The 22,645-nt window shown below is 51.1% G+C and overlaps 2 protein-coding genes across 6 annotated transcripts in view; one reads left to right on the top strand and one right to left on the bottom strand.

The window, feature by feature from the left end:
• Positions 1 to 1,743: 1,743 nt before the first annotated feature.
• PDRG1 (p53 and DNA damage regulated 1) lies at positions 1,744 to 8,029 on the top strand. Its single transcript, XM_014845049.3, has 5 exons — positions 1,744 to 1,954; positions 3,499 to 3,574; positions 4,390 to 4,464; positions 6,397 to 6,477; positions 7,071 to 8,029. Exons 1-5 carry the CDS (start codon positions 1,757 to 1,759, stop codon positions 7,151 to 7,153), a joined length of 513 nt encoding a protein of 170 aa, XP_014700535.2. The 5' UTR covers positions 1,744 to 1,756; the 3' UTR covers positions 7,154 to 8,029.
• Positions 8,030 to 9,933: 1,904 nt separating this feature from the next.
• TTLL9 (tubulin tyrosine ligase like 9) overlaps positions 9,934 to 22,645 on the bottom strand; it is a 47,479-nt gene continuing 34,767 nt past the window's right edge. For 3 of the 5 annotated variants that reach the window (XM_070485726.1, XM_070485723.1, XM_014845048.3), the window contains 5 exons: positions 18,891 to 18,949; positions 17,660 to 17,856; positions 15,932 to 16,045; positions 14,590 to 14,714; positions 9,934 to 10,353 (listed from right to left, as the gene is read on the bottom strand). In XM_070485726.1, the coding sequence (XP_070341827.1) occupies positions 10,277 to 10,353; positions 14,590 to 14,714; positions 15,932 to 16,045; positions 17,660 to 17,856; positions 18,891 to 18,949 (572 nt within the window). In that variant the 3' untranslated portion in view covers positions 9,934 to 10,276. Of the gene's footprint in view, positions 10,354 to 13,693; positions 14,715 to 15,931; positions 16,046 to 17,659; positions 17,857 to 18,890; positions 18,950 to 22,645 lie in introns of those variants that run through there. The other 2 variants (XM_070485724.1, XM_070485725.1) reach the window with 1 other exon arrangement.

The raw sequence follows: 22,645 nt of genomic DNA, 5'->3' as shown, positions 1-22,645 counted from the left end.
TCCCTCCCCAACACTTCTAGTGGCCGGGGGTGCCCTCTAAGGGCCGTCACAGCCAAGAAGCTGCCAATCTGGGAGCCTCCCTCAATCCTTCCCCAGCCAGGCCCATCTAGCAGAGGTCAGGGGTCAGCCTGGTCCAGCCCTCTTTGGGGCCCATGGTGGAGAAGACCCAGTTCTTGGGTCCAGGCCCCAAGGATGCCTGATGAGCACCATTTCTCCTTCGGCAAATGTTCCCCCTTCCTTCATAGGGCCTGTGTCTGCATTTCTGAACCAGAAGGTGTTTACACAAAACATCCCGGGTTTGGCAACAAATTCACCCTCAGTGAGGAATCCTTAATGAATTTCCTTCTTTCCCCACGCCAGGCGGCGGCAGGGATAATTCGCCGGGCCTCTGGCAGCTGAAGGAAGCCAAAGGCCAGGCACCGAGGAGGTGCTCCTGAGACTGCTGGGGCCACAGTTTGGGGGGAGTTATTTTCAGGATCCAGAGACAACTGTGGTTGGAGAACAGAGCACTTCTAGACTCACGTTTACTCCTGATTTGCTGTGTGACAAAGCAGTGCCCTTCTCCCGGCCTCGGTCTGCAGCTGTGAAATGCGGCAACAATAACACATCTGCACAACGGTTGTGAAATTCATGTAAGGCAAGGGGTGGGAAGGGTTTTGTTCCAAGGGGAGAAGAAAAAGCTGGATTCAGGGAGGCGGCAGATCAGAGTTCTAGTATCAGGTCTGCTGTTGACTTTTTGAGTGTTGTCCTCACCACTCTCTGAGCCTTGGCTTTTCCAGCTGTACAATGAAGGGTGTGGGTGTGACGACCTGTAGGGAACCCTCTGGTTGTGAAGGGCAGCCACTTTCCACCTGCCTGCCTCTTCTTGGAGGTCTTCCTGGATCCTATAGCCCACCCCGATTTGCTTTCCAGAACTTCATTGCTCACTGACCTTTCCTTGGGTCTAGGTCAACTGCTCTGGGCATTGGGCCCAACGCAGGGACTCAACGAACGCGGGTCAAAATGAATTAAAAATGATTGCTGCCTCCTTCCAACCCTGCGGAGAGACAATGAGGGGGATCTTTATTTACTTTTTTGAGGAAAATTAGCCCTGCGCTAACATCTGCCACCAATCCTCCTCTTTGTGCTGAGGAAGACTGGCCCTGAGCTAACATCGGTGCCCATCTTCCTCTACTTTATATGTGGGATGCCCGCCACAGCATGGCTTGACAAGCGGTGCCATGTCCACACCCGGTATCTGAACCGCAAACCTCAGGCGCTGAAGCGGAACGTGCGCACTTTGCTGTGCCACCGGGCCGGCCCCAGGGGAATCTTTATTGACTTCCATTTTCTAAATTGGAAAGTGAAGGTGTCAGAAGTTAAATATAAGTCACATTGCCACATGGGCCTCCTTGGCCTTCCACAAACAGGGGAAGAATGATTTATACTTCTCAAAGCTCTCTGGCTGCCTGCCATAGTGTATAATTATTTGTTTTGTCCTTAATTGTCGGGTTTTGCCACTAGGATGAAGTTGCATGAGGACAGGGACTTTGTTTTGCTCACTGTTCCATTCTCAGCACCTTAAAAATGCCTGGCACGTGGCAGGTCCTCAAGAAACAGACGAAGGGAGTGAGACGCAAGCGGCAGCACTTCGGACCGAGTTCTCTAGGCCTGCAGGGGGCGCTCCAGCCTCGCCCCCAAGCTAGGTCCCGCCTCTTGCGTCCGGCTGACGCGCGTGCGTTGGAGCCTGCGCGCCACCGTTCTTCTTTAATTGCGCATGCGCGGCGCAAGGCCTGTCCTAGCGGCGCCTGCGCAGGCGGAGCCGAAGGGGAGAAGGAGTGGAGCTGGATCTCCGTTGCCCTGGAGCGAGTCGGAGCTGGTGGGCACCATGCTGTCCCCCGAGGCGGAGCGGGTGCTGCAGTACCTGGTGGAGGTGGAGGAGCTCGCCGAGGAGGTGCTGGCGGACAAGCGGCAGGTGGGAGGCCCGTCCGCGGCGCTGCGGCCCTAGTGGGCGCTTGGGGCCTGGCGGCGAGCGCCGTAGGGACGCGCGCGGGGTCGGGTCTGGCTCCAGCCCCGCTCGCAGCGAGTTGACCCGGGCTGGTGGGCCCGCGGCCAGGACGGCAGACATAGGGCGGTTTGTGAAAGAGTGTGGGTCAGACGCTTGGCACAGCGCCGCGCTTCGCCCTGTATTCGGCTGGGCATTCCCTCTCTCTCCATCCTTTCTCTGCCCGTTACCGTGCCTTCTGGATCCCGACCCGTTGTTCTTTTGGGCAGTTTACCCGAACACCCTTTTCAGAATGCATTTCCTGGGTCCCCTCATTGACCTGGGCTGCACCGCCCGGGGCCAGGCCCCGAGGGGAGAAGAGGAACAGAAAAGAGAGCCTGAGCGGCCTTGTGATTGCGCAGGAGTGCGGACGTTGGAGGAAGGTGGGGCCGTGATCACGGAGGACCTTGTAGGGATTTGGGTCTGGTTCTAATTGGCGTGTTTGAAGCGAGTTCATGGTGGGGGGAAGCGGGGCGGGGGGCGATGATGTAATTGGATTTAGGTTTTAAAAGGATCCCTCTGGCTGCTCTGTGGAGCACAGAATATAGGGGGGGCCAGGGGGCTGGTGAACGGCCATTGTCATGGTCCAGGTGAGAGAGAGATTTGGACCAGGGTGGTGGTGATGGAGACAAGTGAATGGGTCAGAAACATATTTTGGAGATGGACTTAGACTTAGATGATGATTACATACAGGGGTGAGGGCGTAGGAGGAGAGTGGAATGATCCATGACTGCTCATTTCCAGTTAGAATGACTGGATGCTTGCTCATGGATTTACTGGGAAGGATTTACTTCCCTCCAGGGGAAGACTTGGGGGGAAGCTCATTCAATTAAACACTGCATCGAGGTGTGCCGGGTGATAGTAGCAATAGCCGTGAGAGTTTATCAAGTACTTAGTGTGTCAGTACTTAGTACTAAGGTGAAATTACACAGCTCATAGCAGGCAGCAGGATTCAAAGCTGGGTGTCGGGGCTCCAGAGCCAGCGCTCTGAGGTGGTGGACCGTACTGCCTCCTCACTCCCTTAGCAGCTCTTGTTGTGTTACCACCACGCGCTGCTTAGCAACCCTGCTGCTCCAGTCTAATATTGCTGGGTTTCTCATGATCCTGGGTCAGAATCAGCTGGAGGAGCTTGTCCAGGGCGAGGTTTCCATGCCTCTGGCGATTCTGAAATGCTCGAAACCTTGAGAACTAGTGCTCCAGTGGATAACAAAAAACCATCCATGTGTCAGCAACCAGTTTCCTAGCACCTTCTCTGGCAGGAAGACACCTGCACAAAGCGTGGTCTTTAAGGACCTGGGAGCTGAGCAGGGAAAGGTACACGCTAACACAGCAGTCCATTTTAGACAGGACGTTGCAAGTAATCCAGGAATGATGCCTCATTGTCTCTGTTAGGTTTTAAGAGCCCCTGGTCTGTTAGGAGGTGACAGGTCCAGGCAAGAGGTAGCTGAGTTCCCTCCTGCCTCTGTGCTTTTCAGATTGTGGACCTGGACACCAAAAGGAATCAGAACCGAGAGGGCCTGAGAGCCCTGCAGAAGGATCTCAGCCTGTCTGGTGAGTCAAGACAACGTAAATGCGTAATGGAAAATTGTGAGAAAGTGGAAGACGGAATTGGATATGGGGTAGGTGTTGGAGGAAGGGCTGGGGGCTCTTTAGATGAGGCCAAGTGACTGTGACAGAGTAAGCGCTGGAGAGGGGCACATGATAAGGCTGGAGAGATGGGCAGAGGCCAGGCCATAATGAAGGGCCTTAGGGGCCCAGGGAAGAAGTTTGAGTTTTGTTTCAAGTGCACTGGAAAGCCTAAAACCTTCCAGTTGCTTATCCAACCAGAGTAAAATCCGGAGTCCTGCAAGACCCGGTGTAACCCAGAGCCCCTTGAGCTCTCCCCCGTCATCTCCTCCACGCTCCGCCTCACTCATTCTCCGTCCACCCTGTTTCCTTGCTGTTTCTAACACTCCCAGCAAGTTGCTGATCTTTCCTCTGCCTGGCTCCCTCGGTCCCCGCATGTCTGCAGGGCTCACGCCCTCACTTTCTTCACTTTTTTTGGGTCTCTGCCCAAATGTCACCTAAGTGAGAAGCTTCTCACACTAAGTTCCTCTCAGTGAGGCCTTCTCGGACCACCTGGTGCAAGTAACGAGTCCCTCCCCCACTCCAGCATGGCCCATCCCTCTCGCCCTGCGTTGTTTTTCTCTACAGTACTTAGACTTGTCAGGCTCTCACGGATGATGTCTTTGCTTGTGTATTCCTCTTCTCCATTACAACATGAGCTCTATTAGGGCAGGAACTTTGTCTCTTTCTCAGCATCTAAAACTGCCCGGCAAACTGCAGGTGCTCAAAAATATTGAAGGAATGACCATTTGCCATTTCAGAAGATGTGATGGTTTGCTTCGGGAACATGTTTATCAAGATGCCTCACCCTCAGACGAAGGAGATGATTGAGAAAGGTAAGGCCTCCTGGGCGTGGGTGAGGGACACGGCTGCCTCCCCCACCGGCCTCGGTCTGAACCCGGAACAGGCAGCTTGATGAGTGGCAGCTCTGTTGAAGGGCTCAGACTGATGAGGGTTTTAATCCCTGCTTTGCCGCTGAGTTATTTCCTCATCTCTGAAGGGGCGATGCATCTACGCAGCTCCGTTGTCGTGAAGTTGAGATAAAATGGTATGCGTGCTCAGCACAATGCTTGTTTATCAGTGAGGAACAGGTTGGGCCACAAATAACAGAAGACCCAACAAATGGAAGCTTAAGGAAATAGAGTAAAAAGTTGTCCAGAGGTGAGCAGTCCAGGACTGGCACCGCTGCTTAGCAGTGTCACCTTAGCATATTCTCGTGGTGGTTGTGTCATCATTGCTGGCCTCATGTCCACGTGCCAGGCTGAAGGAAAGGCAAAGGGCTTTCTCCATATGTGACCTTGCCTTCTATTTTGGAAATAAGGCCGTCCTCCTCGGGGGCTTCTGACGTTTCATTGGCCAACACTAAGTCCTATAGCCACCCATAACTGCAGGGGAGCCTGGCAGGGTGAGCTGCTATTTTCACATCCCCTACAAGAGAGACTGGGTTGAAAATGGGGGTTTGAGAAGAGCGACTATCTAGGGCCTGCCACAGCTCAGGCACTCAATATGTGTTACTCAAATCTTCCTAACCACGATCCTGGGGCTCTCTGGAGAAGCATTATGCAGGCAAAAAGGCAGGCAGGGAGAAGGGCAGGTTACGGGTATTTTTCTTCCCCACCCTTGGAAATGGAGAGGCCAAGAGGACCAGCAAGGTTGCCTCAGGCCCTGAAGACAGGGTATCTCCATCCCTGTTGAAATCAAAATTCCAACAAAGGAAACTAAGTCAGCTTGGAGGAGGCGTTTCTTGTCCTGTTGAAAAACACACACTAATATTATGGTGATAAAATTGAGAGTGGTGTTGTGGACTGGAGGCCACTCAGGCTAAGCTTTCAGAGGGTCGTTCGCTAGGCTCAGTTTCTGGTCCTCAGCTCTCTTGGCCCACAGATGTGGTCTTGTCACCGTACTTGGAGGGGTTCCGGGACATCATCATCGCTGATTCTCAGGGATTGGCACGGGCTAAACAAGCTCGTGAGAGCTTGGGGTTACTCATTTGCAGTGAGACCTCGGACCTTGCCTGAACCGGCAGGCTTGGCTGGTCAGGGCTTCTCCTTCAAAGGATGAAAGTCTGTGGGGAGACAGACAGCCAGAAGGTCCGTCGTGAGCAGGTGGGGTTGTGGGTGATGCTAGTCAGTTGCACCATCAAGCTTGGACAGCCTCCACTTGGTAAGATGTGGTTTCTTCAGGTACAGTCCGTTGATGGTAAGATACCCTTTTCTGTTCCCTACGGTTGAGTAGGTTTAGGTTAAGCTTAAGCACTAAGTTTAGCATTAACTGCTTAGGTTGCATGTTAGCACAATCATGTTTTTCCAAAAACTCCTCTCCTTGACGGACTTGAGTTTGTAAAATTCCTCAGCCACCCATTGTCCAACCATCTTAGGGTGGGCTGAGTCTAGGTTCTTCATTTTGCTCTTACATTGAGTTTTCTGTAATTTCACTGTGGGAGGGTGACCTAAAATCCTGATGTTTCCTTCCCCATCCACTGACCACCCCAGGTTCTCTGCATAATGCAAACAGGCCAGTGAGCTGAGAGGCAGGGGAGTGGGGTGCTCACCCTGCCCTGGGCTCACTGAGTGGTCGTGGGCAAGTCACATCCCTTCTTCAGCCTTTGGTTCCTTCCTCAGTTGGTCTCTGAAGTTCCCTGTGGCTTCCCTGGTGCTAGAGCCCTTGTTTTCAAGGGGGCTGGGAGAGGCCAGCGTCCCCGACTCCCTTTGCGTCAGTCCGTCTATGGGATAACCTCACCCTCTGTTTGCCCTTCTCGTTTTTCCTAGATCAGGATCATCTGGATAAAGAAATAGAGAAACTCCGGAAACAACTTAAAGTGAAGGTCAACCGCCTCTTTGAGGCCCAAGGTATTGGCCTGGGGCGGGAACCGGAAACCAGGAGGGGAGAGAGCCATCTGCTCAGAGTCTGAAGGGCAGGGTTGGGAAGGCCCTCCCGGGTGGGTGGTGGCCTGGGCTGCAAGTGAGTGGCACTAAAGCTGTGGGTGGTGGGGAGTGGTTGTCTCTAGCAGTCCAGAGATGGAATGGACAAGGAGGTTTGTGGGGTGTCATTCCTGTCACGAGTTCTTTTCCAGGCACAAGTACACCCTGCCGTATCTTACGTTATATTCTAGGGTATGGGGTGGGGACCAGGATAGCACCCACTGAGGGGACTCAGTAAGGCCTCGGTCAGGGAGTCGAGGTCAGAGCTGAATTTCTGGGTAAACCTAACCACTGCAGGTTGGTCCCAGGTCTGCCAGAAGTCTGGAGCTTTCAGGGCAGCAGGGTCACGACTGCAGGTTCTCGATGACTCAGGAGCAGGTGTCCATGGGCGGTGTCCGGTTTGCTGCAGAATTTGAGGCCCATCTCTGTCAAGCCTCAGGCCAAGTGTTTGGCCCGACTCCAGGGCCAGTAGGTTGGCCCGCAGGAGTCCTGACTTGCTGGTGATGGTCTTCTCCCCCTAGGCAAACCGGAGCTGAAGGGTTTTAACCTGAACCCCCTCAACCAGGACGAGCTTAAAGCTCTCAAGATCATCTTGAAAGGATGAAACTCAAGGAAGAAGATGGGGGACCTAAGTCCAGCATCCCACCTCGGCTCCTGGAGGACCGAGGACTCTCCAGCCTTGAAACCTGCAGGGATAGGATCTCCCCTAAGGGGACAGGCATCAGGAATCTGGCTGTGGCTCCCGTATGAAACCTCTTTGTCTGTAGCGCTTGGCTGCTCTGTGACGGCAGGAGGGAACTCTCAGCCTGCCTGGGTCTGCACCTGACCACTGGAGCTGAATGGACACAAGACCCATTGACAGGCCCTGGCAGCCACCAGTGGGTGGGTGGGGGCAGGCCTGTGGGGCTGTGAGAATGTCTGCAGCAGGCACTTCTCATAATGGCCCGCTGTTCAAAGGGGCCCTGGGCAGGGAAGAAGGGAGGGGAGGAGTGGGCACATCATTCCAGCGTTGCTCTCAGAAAGGCAGAGAGGCGTTTTCAAGCAGCGTGTGTAATGGAATTGGAATAAACTCCAGGGGGCTCACAGGTGGTTTCTGAACGAAGGGCAGGATCTCGGGGCTTTGTGGTTCACCATAGCCATCTGTGGGCAGACACGCTCTTTCCCCCACTCCTTCCATTGTGGCCCTTTTTTCCTGCTTGCCCCTCATAGGGGCCCAGAGTGGCTGCTCTTCAGGCAGGAAGGCCTTGCAGAGTCCTGCCCCAGGGCTGGGTGAGGGGGCTGCCTCATACAGGCATCCTTACATCCAGGATGCCCGTCCACCACCGAAGGCAGGGCTGGGGCCAGTGCTGCTCAGAGTTCCCGTCTGCCTCAGGGGTCTCAGATCCTAATGCGAATGTGCTCTGAGGACAAAACTGTCTTTTGTGTTCGTTGAGGGCTCAATAAATGTTACCTAACTGCGTGCATAGCAGCTGCTAATGTTTACCTGATTTGGTCCTTTATTGAGGGCACACCACTCCCTTTAGGATGCCACCTACAAAGGGACTGTGGTTCCTCGAAATGGTAGCAGGGTTAGACAGGCAGCAACAACCACAAATGCCAAAATGGAGAGAGCAGAGCCAGCCCTGATGGCCTAGCAGTTAAAGTTTGGTACACTCTACTTTGGCGGCCCAGGTTTGGTTCCCGGGTGCAGAACCACATCTCTCCTCTGTCAGTAGCCATGCTGTGGTGGTGACTGACAGCAGAAGTAGGAGGACTACACCTAGAATATACAGCTGTGTACTGAGGCTTTGGGGAGGGGAGGAAAAAAGCGAGTTTGGCAACAGATGTTAGCTCATGGCGAATCTTTCCCTCGCTCACTCGGCTCCAACAGATGGTTATATAGGAACACAGGTTAGCATGGCCAGATTTCAAGAGGAGCCAGACATTTGGATTTTTAAATGGAATCTTCTGCCTTTTAAATACTGCTAATTCGGAACAATTTTAGAACTTGAATTTTAGCCAAACAAGATAGCTTACATAAGCAAAATTTGGCCCAGACCTATGATTTTGCATTATGAATTTTTTAAGTAGACATTACTGTGTATTTTCCTCATGATGGCCCTACGAAGTAGGGAAGTGGAATTGGAAACTAAATGTCCACCCCAGTAGACTAGTTAAAAGGATCCATAGCTCCAGATAGTGGAGTACTATACAGCTATAATCAAGAAGAGGGAACCTCTTTGAGCATTGATTTGGAACAAGCTCCAAGATGGGTTAAGTGAGAACGGGGCAGGACAAGTGTCTAATAGGCTGATAATTTGTGTGCAGACACTACGTGGTTCCCTCAGGACAGAAATTGCATGGTTGGGGCACAAGACTGGAAGGGAAGGACGTGTTAGATTGCATGTTTTAAAATATAAATGTAAAATAGTAGGGAGTTGTGGAACTCACTTTGATAGATTCAGTCCTGTATGACTGCCTGGCTCACAATTTCTCCATCTGTCCAAAATTATCCCTGCCTGTCTGGGACAATGAAGAAGAGCCAATCAGATTCTCTTTCCTAGAAATGTGGACCCCATGTCTGGGGCTGGCTGCGCTTGCCTCGGTCACAGACATGGAGGGAAGTCCCCACACTCTGGAGGCAGGAGACCCAGAGTGGTGTGGCTTCTGGCCTTCCCAAGCCTGGCTGGTTCAGTTCTTAGATTTGCCAGTATTTTCCTTCCAAAAACCCTCCCTTTGCCTAGGCAGATTCTGCTATTTGCAGCCAGAAGAACTGTCCTAAGCAGGGAGAATGGTAGGTCCCTCATGGAGCAGTTAGCCCACCAGCCCACTCTGTTGCAACCCCTCTTAAACCGAGAGGAGACTCAGGAATGTTGGGATGTGGAAATGTTACTGTAGTCAACTCCCCAAGCCATCTTGCCTGCCAGCCCGAGGCGTTCTAGTTTAAAAAGCTCAGCTCCCCACCTCAAACAGGAAGGCCCAGAGGGCACCTACGTCACCCAGCTGACTTAGATAAGTACATGTTTGCAGAAACTCCCGTTAAGCAGCTCTGCCTTCTTGGCCCTGACCTTATCCATCTGAGAAATGGGGATGCTCTGGCCCACTGCTTTTCAGATGGTCAGAGATCCTGAGTTCTCTTGACATGCAAGGTCAGGGTTTTGCAAGGAGGGGAAGATATACTTAGGGCTCACTCAGCCCTTCCCCAGACCCCTAATAAGTACAGTCTAATCGTGCTGCTTTGCAAGCACAGCTTAAGTCCGCCCCCCACCCCCCGCCCCCAAACCGTGCTCCTGAAGACCCTTTCAGCACTGACCTCCTGAGAGACATCAAAGGTCAAAGCCAGGAAGACTTGGCTGCAGCTGACAGCAGCCCCCACGCCAGGCCTGGTGCCCAGTGACTCCGAGTAAGGCCTGTGCTCGTTTATTAGATGTGCTCTCTCTGGGGTAGCAGAACTTGATGCCTTTGGCCTCGTTGGGCCTGATTGCCAAGTCTGTGAAGGTTAGAGCCCATGCAGTCCTGGGGATTGGCTGTCTCCCGGTGCAGAGATGCCCGCCGGTGGCAGGTGGGGGGGTGTGCATCCAAGGGGCCTGGAACGATTGGCAAGCAGCCTGCCGCTGAGCCAGCAAAGCTGCTGCCAGGCCGAGGGAGGAAGGTGAATGCTCTGAGGTGCTGCCATGCTGGAAACGTGGAGCGGAGAGAGGACTGGGGTGGCACTTCCCGGGGTCGCTCTCCTCCCGGTGGCTGAGGATTAGCTGGAAGCTTTCTTCTGGCCTTGAAGGGAGCGGAACAGCTGCCTCAGCTGTTTTTTCCGGTCGTTGACGCAGCCTGCAAGGCAAGTGAAGTGTTGGGACACTCTGGGATGGCCTGTCCTTGGTAGAGGGGTCAGGGGGGAGTGGAGGGGCCTGTGTCCCCACTATCTGGTGGGAAGAGGGGGGCAGCAGGAGCCACGCAACCACAGACAGCCTGTGGTTTGCATCCTGGCTCCACTCCTGAATCCCGTGGCCCTCCAGCGGGTCATTTACCTGTCTGTCAGTCATCTCATCTGTGAGCCAGGGCATGTGCGTTACGGGGTGAATGTAGGGGTCATCAGAAAAGGTAATGTTCACTGGGGACTTAGCTCAAGCCAGCGACTGCTTCAGGTGCTGACGTGAATTAACTGTTGAGCCTTCCCAGGAATGATGTGTAGAAGAGAAAACGGAGGCTCAGAGAGGTTAAATGATTTGCTCCAAATCACACACTAAGGAGCAGAACTGAGACTTGAACCCAGGCTATCTAGGTCCAGAGGCCAAGCTCCTAACCTCTACCCCACACTGCCTTTCCTCCTGGCTTTGCTCAGGGAAATGCATTCAAAGCCAGCACAGTGCCTGGTACTGCATAGGTTAGATGTTAGCTTTCTTCCCTTACCCACCCCCTGCACCAGGCGCCATCAATTAAGAGAGGACTCTTCCCCACAATTGGCCCTACTCTGATGGAAGTGTGTCCCAGGCAGTCCCCGCTGAGACCTCTCTCCCAGCACGTTCACGGTGTCACCCACTTCCTGTCAGCTCTCAGATCTGATTCTCGAGGCAACTCCATGGGCATTGCCTCTTGTGCCAGGGACATTGATGACACAATGGTCGAATGACTGAATCTCCATGGCCACAACTCCTGACCTGGAGGTGTCTGCCATCTTTCTCAGCACCCCAAAGCCCTGTCCTTGCCTCTGCTGCACGCACCGCTCATCACGGTTTCACTGAGCTGAGATCCCACCATACTCATCCCCAGGGTTTTTCCAAGTGAGTTTCATGGGATGCTAGCTTTAACTGTAATTGGCTCCTTCATCACTCCCAAATCTTCACAGCCAATGCAAACCTCTTCTCGGAGTTCTAGGCTCATCTCCGAGTTATCTGTTGATCTTTTTCACCAGGAGATCCCTCAGCACATTCCTAATTCATTTCATCAATACTCTTCCTGCCCCAACCAGCTCCTGTTGTATTCACCATCCACCCAGACACTTGACTGGAGACTTGGGGATCATTCTAGAAACTTATAAAGCAGTGGCTCTCAACCTAGTCTAAGTTTTAGAGTCATCTGCAAGCTTTTAAAAATACTGACATCCAGACCAACTGTATCTTTTTTTTTTTTTTTGAGGAAGATTAGCCCGGAGCTAACTACTGCCAATCCTCCTCTTTTTCTGAGGAAATCTGGCCCTGAGCTAACATCCACGCCCATCTTCCTCTACTTTGCACGTGGATGCCTACCACAGCATGGCTTTTGCCAAGCGTTGCCATGTCTGCACCCGGGATCCGAACCAGCGAGCCCTGGGCCGCCGAGAAGTGGAACATGTGAACTTAACCGCTGCGCCACCGGGCCCGCCCCCGACCTGTGTCTTTATCTTCCCCAGGCATCAGTATTTTCTAAAGCTCCCGTGTGATTCCAACATGCAGCCAAGCTGGAGACCCACAGTTCTGCCTCTTTGCTACTCAGATTGGGTCCAGAAACCAGCAGCATTGATCTCTGAGGTGGGCTGTTAGCAAAGACGGCTGCAACAATTCCTCCCATGCCTGTATGCACACCTCTCTGCAAGGTGGCTTTGCTGCTCCTGACATCAAGAGGTGGCATCTGTTTCCTGGCCTCGTGCATCTGGGCTGGGCTAGCTTTGACTGATGGATTGTGGCAGAATGACACTGGGGGTCTTCTGAGCCTAGGCCGCATGCGGCTTCGCTGTGTCTTCTCTTGCCTTCTTGGAACCCTGAGTCAACCATGGGAAGGAGCCAGGGCTGGACTACTGGAGGACAAGTGGCCACCTGGGAAGAGAGGCCCAGCCGGCAGCCGGTGTCAACCACACGTGTGAGAGAGGCTGTCCTAGGCTATCATGTCACGGTAATCTGCCAGGGGCCTGCAGCCCAATGAGCAATACCTGAGGAATCATGAGCGAATGAGAGAGTTGTTTTAAGTCGCTGGGTTGGGGAGGGTTTGCCACAGAGCAGTAGTTAACCCGCAGAGCATCCCGTGGGAGCTGGTTAGCACTGCAGAGTCTCAGACCCCATCCCAGACCTGCTGAATCACAGTCTGCGTTTTAACAAGATTTCCAGGCGATTGTATGCACAGCTTGAAAGCTATATAGTCATCCTCCAACAACGCCACATGGCAGACGCTAGGGATCTGCTGTGGAAAAGCCATTCACAGACCCCCTCTCCTTTGCCTTCCTCAAGGCAAACTACTTGACATCATAGGCTTCCTTGCGGCTGGGGTGACCACATGACCCAGTTGTGGCCAATAAGATGTGAGCAGAGGTCCCTGGGAGGGCTTCCCTTTTGGAACAAAGAGTCAAAGCTTGAAGGAAAGGCCTTGGCCCTTGGGCCTTCCTGCTTCTTCCTGCCTGGGGCGAGGACACAGTGTCTGGAGTTGGAGCAGCCATCTTGCAACCATGAGGCAATAAGCATGAGCACCAAGACAACCTGCTGAGTGTAGCAAAGCAGAAAGAGGAAAGAGGAAAGAGCTGGTCCTTCGGGGCATCGTGCAGCCATGTGTCAGTCCTGTGCAGCCCACCCCAAGACCCCCTGTGGCTCAGGACAAGTCAGTCCCTGTCTGGGTAACTATTTGTTGTCCTTTTAGTTGCTTGCTGCCAAATCCAATCCTAAATCATCCTAAACCCTAACAATGATTTAGAACTTCTTTTCATCAGGAAAAGGAAAAAAGGTGCCACAAACAAAATTTAAACAGCAAGTGACAAACTCAGGAAAATAGTTACAATGTCTGACACAGGGGTAATATCCTTAACACATTAGTATCCAAGGCCTTTATAAATTTAGAAAACTGTAAGGAACCCATTGAAAACTAGATAAAGAGTCTGGACAGCTTACAGAAGAAGAAACGCAAATTAAAAACTCTGAAACCTCACCAGTAATCAATGGAATGCACAGAAAACAAGTCAGTACTTTTTACCTGTCGAGTTGGCAATTTTTAAAAAAAAATTAATTCACAATTGGCAAATTCATATAATCTTTCTAGAAAACAATTTGGCTGTAACAAGTCTGTCCCTTTGACCCAGTAATTCGACTTCTAGGACCTGTCCTAAAGACATAGCCAGAATTCCAGCTGAGCTTTATCTAGGAGGATGTTCGTCACGGCATTATTTATAAAAGTAGAAAAGTGGAATTGTGCCAAATGCCCGATTATAAGAAAGCGGCTTAGTAAATTTTGGCACATCCACAAACTGGAACATCTTACAGCCATATGGTAATTTTGTTGTTCACTGCGCTAAGGGGCAGGGGAGTCTAGCAGTCAAGCTTTCCGTTTGAAGTCAGATTGGAGCTGAGGTTATAAGGGGAGCGCGCCATTTATAACCGAGCCCTCCAGCAAGGTACGTCAACATGTGCAGGCCATTTCCTCGTCTGCATGCTGGTAGGAGAGCAGCCTAAAGAGGAAATGAGACCGTGTACTCAGTTTGGACCTGGCCAAAAAGTGTTTCCAAAACAGAGGCTTTTATTAATATTGTTGAATGACATGAAAAACGCCATGTGGAAAAGTGGGACTCTAAACCCCAGCGCCATGCCAATTTTCTAGAAGAAAAAGTAGGAATGTATGCATTTTTGAAAAACTGGAAGCAAATACGCCAGATTGTTAAAGATGGTTGCGTCTGGATGGTTTTTTATTTCCTGCTTTAGTTTTCAAATATTCTGTAATGAGTGTGAACAATTTTGATAATCAGGGAAATTTTTCACTTTTTAAAAACCAAGTTTAAAGTCAAGCCCTGAAGGCTTTAATTTCTCTTAACAGCATATCGCGTGTTTTTTTGTTTGTTTTCCACCTAAGCCTTTGAAATCCACCTCCTGGCAGATTAATAGTCCCCCTCACTATGTGCCAGGCAGTGTCCTAGGCTGGATTGAGGATAGAAACTATTTAATCTCTGTTTACAGATGAGGAACAGAGAGGTTAAGTCCCTTGCCCAAGGTCACACAGCTGGTAAATTTTAGATCAAATTAAAACAGTCTAACCATTGTGCCAAGCTGCCTTCTAGACTTCCTGGCACCTCCCATGACACATCCCCAGTGCCCACTCCCCACCTGGCCCACATACCAAGGTGCGTGTTGGTCACAAAGTTCCCCATCCCCGACAGGTCAGGAGGCCCCTCCTCTCTGCTGACAGGGCCGTCATTCCACATGAGGTCAAAGCCTCCGACTCGCTTCTCCCTCCCTGTGAGCCTGGACGGCAGGAGAAACGAACGGTTAACGAGGGTGCACCTGGTGGGGCCCTAAGACCCGAGCCAGGTCCCTGCTCCACCCCCGCACCCAGTGGTGCCCACCCTGTCAGAATTCCTTCTTCTGTCCATCCAGTCACTCCCCTTTCCCAGGTGCCCACACAGGCCTCAGAAGGGTCGTCCCCTGTTTTGTCCCCAGGTACCCACACATGCACCTAGTTGTGCTTTCTGGTTTAAAGTCTGCTGTTGTCCTCCCCAGACCATAAACTCCATGAAGGCAGGGACTAGATGTGTCATGTTCTGTACTGTGTCCCCGGTGTGTGGCACAGGCCTAGCACACAGTAGGGGATCAAATGTTTGTTGAATGAATAAATGATGGTGGATATAGTAGCCATCTGAGGTTTCTGCCTCCTGCAGCATTTCACCTTCTTTCAGCCTAAGTGTACCTTGGTTTTTCCTTCAAGAACCACTTCTCCATCTCTCACCCACATGGCTCAGGTGGGGTTGACCTCACCCCTGGAAGGTGGGCACAAAACCTCAGCCTGGTTGATCAAGTCATAAGGATTGTTTCAGGAATGGGCCTGTGACCCAATCCCCATCAATGACCCATGAGAGTCAGCCTTCAAACTTTTGCTGGAGTAATTGGGAAAAAGCTAATGCAGAGGAGAGGAGAGAGAAGGAAAGAGGAGGAGGGAGAGAGAGAGAGAAGATAGACCATCTAACACCGACTGAGCACCTAGATTCAGCCATTCCTGAAGTCAGACCCTGGATTTTTCCATTACACACACATTGCTATAATAATATATAGTCTGTTATTGAACACTTTCTGCAAGCAAGGCTCTTCACGTTATCTTGGTAAATTAATCTAACAATCCTGAGAGGTAGACAGGATGTTTCCCCTTTTACAGATGAGGAAACAGCTCTAGAGAGGTGGAGTGACCGGTCCAGGGTCCTACAGTCAGGAAGTACAGAGGAAATCCTGCTGGACCAGATCTCAGAAAGCTGTAGTTGGCCCTGCTCTGCTCTGAAAGGGCTGAGTCCTCGGACCAGGATGCAACTCTGTGTGGACATCTCAGTTTCTCCATCTATAAGATGGCAGACAGGCCAGAGCTGTCTCTGAGGGCCACTCAAGTCCCAAGGTTGTTCTGAGCCCCCTGTCTTCCTTGTCGGGAGCCCCGGTCGCCATGCACAGGCGTGCATGAGCGAGGTCGCCTCCCTCACCTGGCCTCCATGTCCACAACGTGCAGGGTGTCTTCCAGGAGGCAGGTCTTGAGCTCGTAGTCCTCCTGGCTGCTGGCTGTCAGCGATGGGGACGCATTGACCTCCAGGAGCCACCTGGGGAGGGCGGGAGGGGCATGGAGAGCCTCAGGGTCACCTGGTCCCCGGAGACCCTGGGATTTCACTGAGAAGCTGGATGGGGAGCCTGGGCCCCACCCTCAATTCAACTCGGGTTGCTCTCTCCATTTTTCCATTAAAAGAAAGGTTGCAGTGGCTAAAACTTTTTTTTTTTTTTTTATTAATGTTATGATGGATTACAAGTGGCTAAAACTTTTTGAAAACAATTGTCGCAAACTTGAAATCCCCACAGGGGTCAGGTGGTAACTTAGGAGGCAAGCTGGAAGGTTTAGAAGGATGCTGGGGCCCTCATGCTGTTACTGCTTTTCCTTCTTCCAGTAGAGCTCTGAGAGCAAGAAAAACTTCCCTTTCCTGGTGAAAGTTTGCCTATAGGTGGGACCCGACCTGCCGGGTCAGCGTGGGGAGTAGTAGGGAGGGGTGGAGACTGCGGTGAACTGGGAAGAGCCTTCCATGGCTAAAGGGGTGGCTACGGCCAGCTCCAGGAGTGTGCTGCCCTGTGGGGGTGTGAACCCAGAATTTGGAGATCTTCCAAGTTTTCCAGAAAAGCCAAAAATCCAGATTTTCATGCAAACACAAAATCTCCCAATTTTTCTTCCAATATTTGGAGATTGTCAATGAATTTAAATTGAAAGCAAACAAACAAAATGACATTCTGACAGTCAAACTCGAAGTTTCTGGAGGCCAAAAGCAGCCCATGGGCCTCCAGCTTGCAAGCTCTTGCTACGTACAACCCTGTCATTTTACAGACGGGAACCCGAAGCACAGAGAGGGGAGGGCTCACGGGCGGGAGATGGAGCCCCCTTTCCACTCTCTGCTGCCTCCTCGCAACTTTGCTCCCCCATCACTATTCACTCTAATGCCCTGGCCACATCTTGCAGGAGACAAAGGACACTCGCTGGGGCTGGAACCCTGTTTCTCTTGAAGCCCGGCCCGTCTTAGGTCTTGCTCTAGGGCCCCCACGCCTGGCTCAGACAGCGGCTCCACGCCAGGCAGTGGCCCTGGGGAGGGGTTGGGTCCAGGAGCCGCAGTGCTGGCGCGGAGCAGCTCAGCCCAGGAACTTGGGCCTGGCTCTGCCCTTGACTCACGGCATGACCCCGAGCTCCTGGAACAAGCTCACCGGGCTTTGTGTCCTGCTGTATCGCGCAAGGGCCATCCCCGTGGTCCCTGCCGGCTCAGGCGTGTTCTACTCTTCAACACAAGCTCCTCCACGGGCACTGTGGGAGGGCACCCAATTCTTGGCAGGATCGCCAAGTAACAATATTCCCTGATGTGGCATGCACATCCTCAAAGCACCAGGGCTCACAGAGGGGAAGTTTCTCATCTGATGGTAGGGGAGGGGCCCTGACTCAGCAGATGTTCAGGAAAGTTCTCTTAGTGCCAGGCATGGGGCTCAGTGCTCGATAGACAGCACTTCATTTATTCCTCATAACAATACTACAGGCACAACGACCATTTCACAGATGGGCAAACTGAGGCACAGAAAAAAGAAAGTGTGCCCAACGAGGAAGCAGCAGAGCTGATCTGAAGCCTGGCGGTCCGGGTGCAGAGCGTGTGAACGACCCCCTGGCTGTCTGGCCCGAGCCCACCACTTACGGCTTGAGGTCCTGATCTATGAGGATGTCGTAGCCGTACAGCTCGAAGCAGTGCTTGTCGCTGATGATCACCTTCTGCACGCTCTGCAGGCTCCTGATGAAGATGTTGTCCATGTCACTGAATAGCGTCTCCACCGCCTCAGGCCCGTGCTTTGACGCCAGGTACTGTCGGAAGCGCTGCAGCATCCACTTGCAGCCCTGGGCCCCGTGCACCCGGGTTGGGAGAGGGAGCCTCAGTTAACCAGAACGGGCCTGCCAGGACCCTCAAACAACCACAAGCAGCATGACCCTTAGGCTCGGACAAGAGGGGCCCACCCTGAGTCCTGTGACTAGGGGAACCCCGAGTGTGTCCCTCCTCATGGGGCAGAGATCCTGCATGCCCAAGGGGATGGGCCCACCCAGAGCCTGTGCCTCTCTTTCTAGAGCACAGCCTGGGTACCCACGACCCCAGAAGTCCCTGCCCAAATGCCCTGCACAGGCCTCTTCCCTGGGCCTACCTGCCTGCCTGAGGACAACTGCACTGGCCACGTGTGCACCCGAAGGGTGACCAACAGGTTGCTGTTTAGGGAGGTGGCACTTCCTACTTGGGCACACTTTCTTTTTCTGTGCCTCAGTTTGCCCGTCTATAAAATGACCCTTGTGCCTATAGGGTTGTTAGGAGGAATAAATGAGGTACTATCTATAGAGCACTGAGCCCCATGCCCGTGTGGGACGGAGCCTGCGGGACGGGAAAGAAGGGAGCAGGTGTGAGCCAGGCGCCAGCTCTCCCTGTGCCCCTCTGTCCTGGCTCTTAACTCGGAGAAGTCTCAGAGTTCTTCCTTTGATCCTGGCCTTGCAGGTTATTAGATAGACATGAAAGCTAGATAGACAGAGATAGATGACAGACATAATGATAGATAGATAGATGATAGACAGATGATGATGATAGATAGACAGATGATAGAAAGCGGATAGACAAGCACATCTGTCAAGGTAAGAGGAGAGAACACATTTTGTTCAAGGGTGTGTTGGTTTGATTTGTAACTTTTAAATTTTGAATCACGTGATGCCTGGGCCTCCACTCATCCTCTTGCCCTAGGCCGTGCACACGGGAAGGGTGAGTCTGACTTTGCTGGTGAACTATGAGCCTAAGACGGGCCCATTCTGGGGCCCTCAGTGCTCCCCACCCCAGCCCCCCACCCTCCCACCTGGCCCCAGAGGCGGCAGCGGGGGCAGAGGCCCGGCTTCCTCACCTTCTTTGGGTGGTAGTCGGGAGACGTCTTTTGCACGGCCACATTGGTGAGGTGAACATCTGGCAGAGATGGTGGTCAAGGGCAAGTGTGGACAAGAGCGAGCCCTGCTCCAGGGAGCCCTCAGGGATTTAACTGAGACCCTTGCTTGGGAATTGATGGGGAAAGGCACAAAAGAACCCAGAGGTCACGTGCGTGGGCTTTCGGGTCAGGTGCGCCTGGGTTTGAATCTTGCCCGCATCTATCTTTACTGGCTGTGGGCCCCTGAGCAAGTCACTTAACCTCTCTGAGCCTGTTTCCCCACCTATTAAATGGAGGCGCACAGTAAAATACTGACCTCGTGGTTATTTGAAAGATCAGATCAGACACTGTGAAGAAGCGCCTCTGATAGTGCCCGGCATCGCTGATATTATTATATTACGATTTTTCAACTCCAGAAGAGGGAACCCTTCCTAACAAGTAGAGAGACCAGATACAGAAGAGCCATCTCAGGACATTCGGAGCTCTCTGCCACCAGAGGGGTTCAGGCGGGGTGGCCACTTTGTAAGAATACTGGACAAGTGATCCAGCATTGGGGTGGGGACAAGATGGCCTTTGAAGTCCCAATCCTGAGAGTCTGCCTTTCCGTAATATCATCATCGTCACCAGCAGTAACATCGGCAACACTGCAGCTTACAGAGCACGTTCACACACGTCATCGCATTTGTTCCCCAAACTTTCCCGTCTCACGGATGAGAACTTGGAGGCTCAGAGAGGTTGAGCGACAGCCACTCTGACTGCCCCTTCCTCCGCATCCTCCCCCACAAGCTAGGTAGGATGGATCCCCCACATCTCGTGAAATGCCCGTAAGACGTAACTTTCCCCGGGACTTATTGGGCCAGTTCACAGATGGGGAAGTAGCGGCTCTCGGTCACTGACCCAGGTCCAATTCCCCTACAACGCATGCTTCTCCGTGTCTGTGGTCTATGGGACAGGGCAGGGGCTTCAGCCTCTCGAGAGGAGGTGGCATCCTCTTTCGCATCGTTTCCCTAGAATGTCTTCTTTAGAGCTTTTCAAAGACTTTTCACTTTTGCCTGAGAGTTTTTCTGCCTTAATTTCAAAAGAATAAGCATGTGACAAAGCATTAGATAGGAAGAGGGCCCTAAGGTTTAGGGTCCATCAATTTTCAAAAGGGTGTCAAGGCAGTTCAGTGGGAGAAGAGCAGCCTTTCAACAAACGGGGCGGGGACGGCCGGGACCCACGGGCAGAAGGGGGAAGTCGGGCCCTCCCTCTTACCACGGACGAAAGTCAACTCACAGGAACCACGGATCTAAACATAAGAGCTAAAACTATAAAGCTCTTAGGATAAAATCTGGGAATAAGTGGTTGTGACGTTGGGTCAGGCAGAGCTTCTTAGATGCAACACCAAAAGCACAAGTGGCAACAGAAAAAATAAACTGGACTTCATCAAAATTAAAAACTTTTGTGATTCAAAGCACATTATCGAGAAAGGGAAAACAGGGCGCAGAGGAGCTTTAGGGCAGTGGAAACACTGTGTATGGTACAATAATGACGCATACATTTGTCCAAACCCATGGAGTGTACGATCCTAATGTAAACTACGGACCCTGGGTGATAATGGTGTGTCAATGTAGGTCCATCAGTTGTAAGAAATGTCCAACTCTGGTGACTGATGTTGCTAATGGGGGAGGCGATGCATGTGCCAGGGCAGACGGCATGTGGGAAATCTCTGTACCGTCCTCTCAATTTTGCTGTGAAACTAAAACTGCTCTTCAAAGATTAAGTCCTTAAAAAAAATGGACCAGAACTGTGAGAAATAAATTTCTGGTTTTTAAGCCAAAAAAAAAAAAAAAAGGACAACTCATAGAATGAGAGAAAACATTTGTAAATCATGTATCTGAGAGGGAGTAGTATTAAAAATACATAAAGAACTCTTACAGCTCAATAATAAAGAAGACAAATAACCCAATTAAACAATGGGGAAAGGCTTTGAGAAGACGTTTCTCTGAAGATTTGTGAATGGTCAAGGAGCACAAGAAAAGGTTCTTAACACCATTAGTCATCAGGGAAATGCTAATCAACTGCTCTAGCTCACACCCACTACGGTGGCTTTAATAAAAAGGACAGATAATAACAAGTGTTGACGAGCATGTGGAGCGATTGGAACCCTCAGACCATGCCGGTGGGAACGTAAAATGATGCAGTGCTTTGGAAAACAGCCGAGCAGCTCCTCAAAACATTAAACATAGAATTAGCATGTGACCAGCAATTCCACTCCTAGCATACACCCAAGAGAGATGAAAACATGTGTCCACACAAAAACTTGTACATGAATATTCATAGCAGCATTATGCATAATAGCCAAAAGGTGGAAACAACCATCAACCCATGAATGGATAAATAAAATGTGCTCTATCCATACAACAGAATCTTATTTGGCAATAAAAAGGAATGAGGTATTGATGCCTGCTACAACATGGATGACTCTTGAAAACATTATGCCAAGTGAAAGAAGTCAGGCACAAAAGACCATATATTGTATGAATGCACTTATATGAAATGTCTGGAACAGGCAAATATATAAAGACGGAAAGTGGTTGCACAGGGCTGGGAGGGGGGCTGGAGGGAAATGGGAACTGAAGGCTCATGAGTATGGGGTTTCTTTTGGGGGATGATGAACATGTTCTCAAACTGATTGTGGTGATGGTTGTGTGAACACAATGAAAACCATTGGGTTGTGTGCTTTAACGGGTGAATTGTGTGGTATGTGAATATATCTCAATGAAGTTGTCATAAAATAGACAGGAAGAGAGGATGTTCAGGCAGAGCAGGTTACTGACTCAGGGGAACTCACCGCGTGTGATGGAGGAAGCATTGTTCCCAGCACTTCACACTCCTCCACACCCTGCTCCTGCCTGTGAGGAGGAGAAACTGGGGCGTGCCCTAGTTTCGGGGCAGAAGCAGGGGCTAAAAGAGGAGAGTGGGGGACGGTCGGCTGAACTCCATCCTCCCTCTCCACAGACGGACTTGAAATCAGGTTCTAATGGAACAAAGAGCCTGGTGGCAAAGAGTAAACAAGCAATTCAGATCGATCCATAGAGAAGTGGAACTGATTCGTCGTGAAATATTCCAGGCAAACAGAATTTTCTTAGCTTAGAAATGACAATACAAATCACAGAGGAAATCAGTGGACAGAGTCAACTATGTAAAAGTAAAAAGAATCAGATATCAAGGCAAAAATGAAAGGCAAATATGACTAGAGAAAAGATTTGTAGCAAATATGATAGGCTAATGTTTTTGGGTTTTGTTCTTTTTTTTCTTTTTTTGCTGAGGAAGATTTGCCTGAGCTAACAGCCATTCCCAATCTTCCTCTTTTTCTTTTTAACATGTGAGCCACCGCCACAGCATGGCCACTGACAGATGAGTGGTGTAGGTCCATTCCTGGAAACTGAACCACTCAGCCACAGGGCCAGCCCTGAGGTGGATATTTTTGAATTTTCTGTGTGTGTGTGTGTGTGTATATATACATATATATATGAACATATATTTTAATAATTGTGTGTAAACTGTATATATATACACACGCATATATATTTAAATTTAGGTTAAAAATGTCTTATTTTGTGAGCCAAATTTGCTTTATTATTTTAAAAGTTGGTGTGTAATATCTGAAGCAAATATGGCAAACTATTAGTATCTGTTAAATCTGGACAGTAGATGCATGGGTTTTTGTTGTAGTCTTTTCTGCAGTTTTCTAT

Source organism: Equus asinus, chromosome 15 (assembly GCF_041296235.1).
Source record: "Equus asinus isolate D_3611 breed Donkey chromosome 15, EquAss-T2T_v2, whole genome shotgun sequence".
In the NCBI taxonomy this organism is placed as follows: Eukaryota; Metazoa; Chordata; class Mammalia; order Perissodactyla; family Equidae; genus Equus; species Equus asinus.
The sequence above is the reverse complement of the archived record's forward strand: the minus strand, read 5'-3'. Positions and strand labels throughout refer to the sequence as shown.

What these genes read in the sequence shown, in the direction of transcription:
- PDRG1 (XM_014845049.3), top strand. Translation starts at nt 1,757, where the DNA reads ATGCGCGGCGCAAGGCCTGTCCTAGCGGCGCCTGCGCAGGCGGAGCCG. An exon ending in TGCTGGCGGACAAGCGGCAG is followed by an intron (nt 1,955 to 3,498) that starts GTGGGAGGCCCG and finishes TGTGCTTTTCAG; the next exon opens with ATTGTGGACCTGGACACCAA. An exon ending in GAAGGAGATGATTGAGAAAG is followed by an intron (nt 4,465 to 6,396) that starts GTAAGGCCTCCT and finishes CGTTTTTCCTAG; the next exon opens with ATCAGGATCATCTGGATAAA.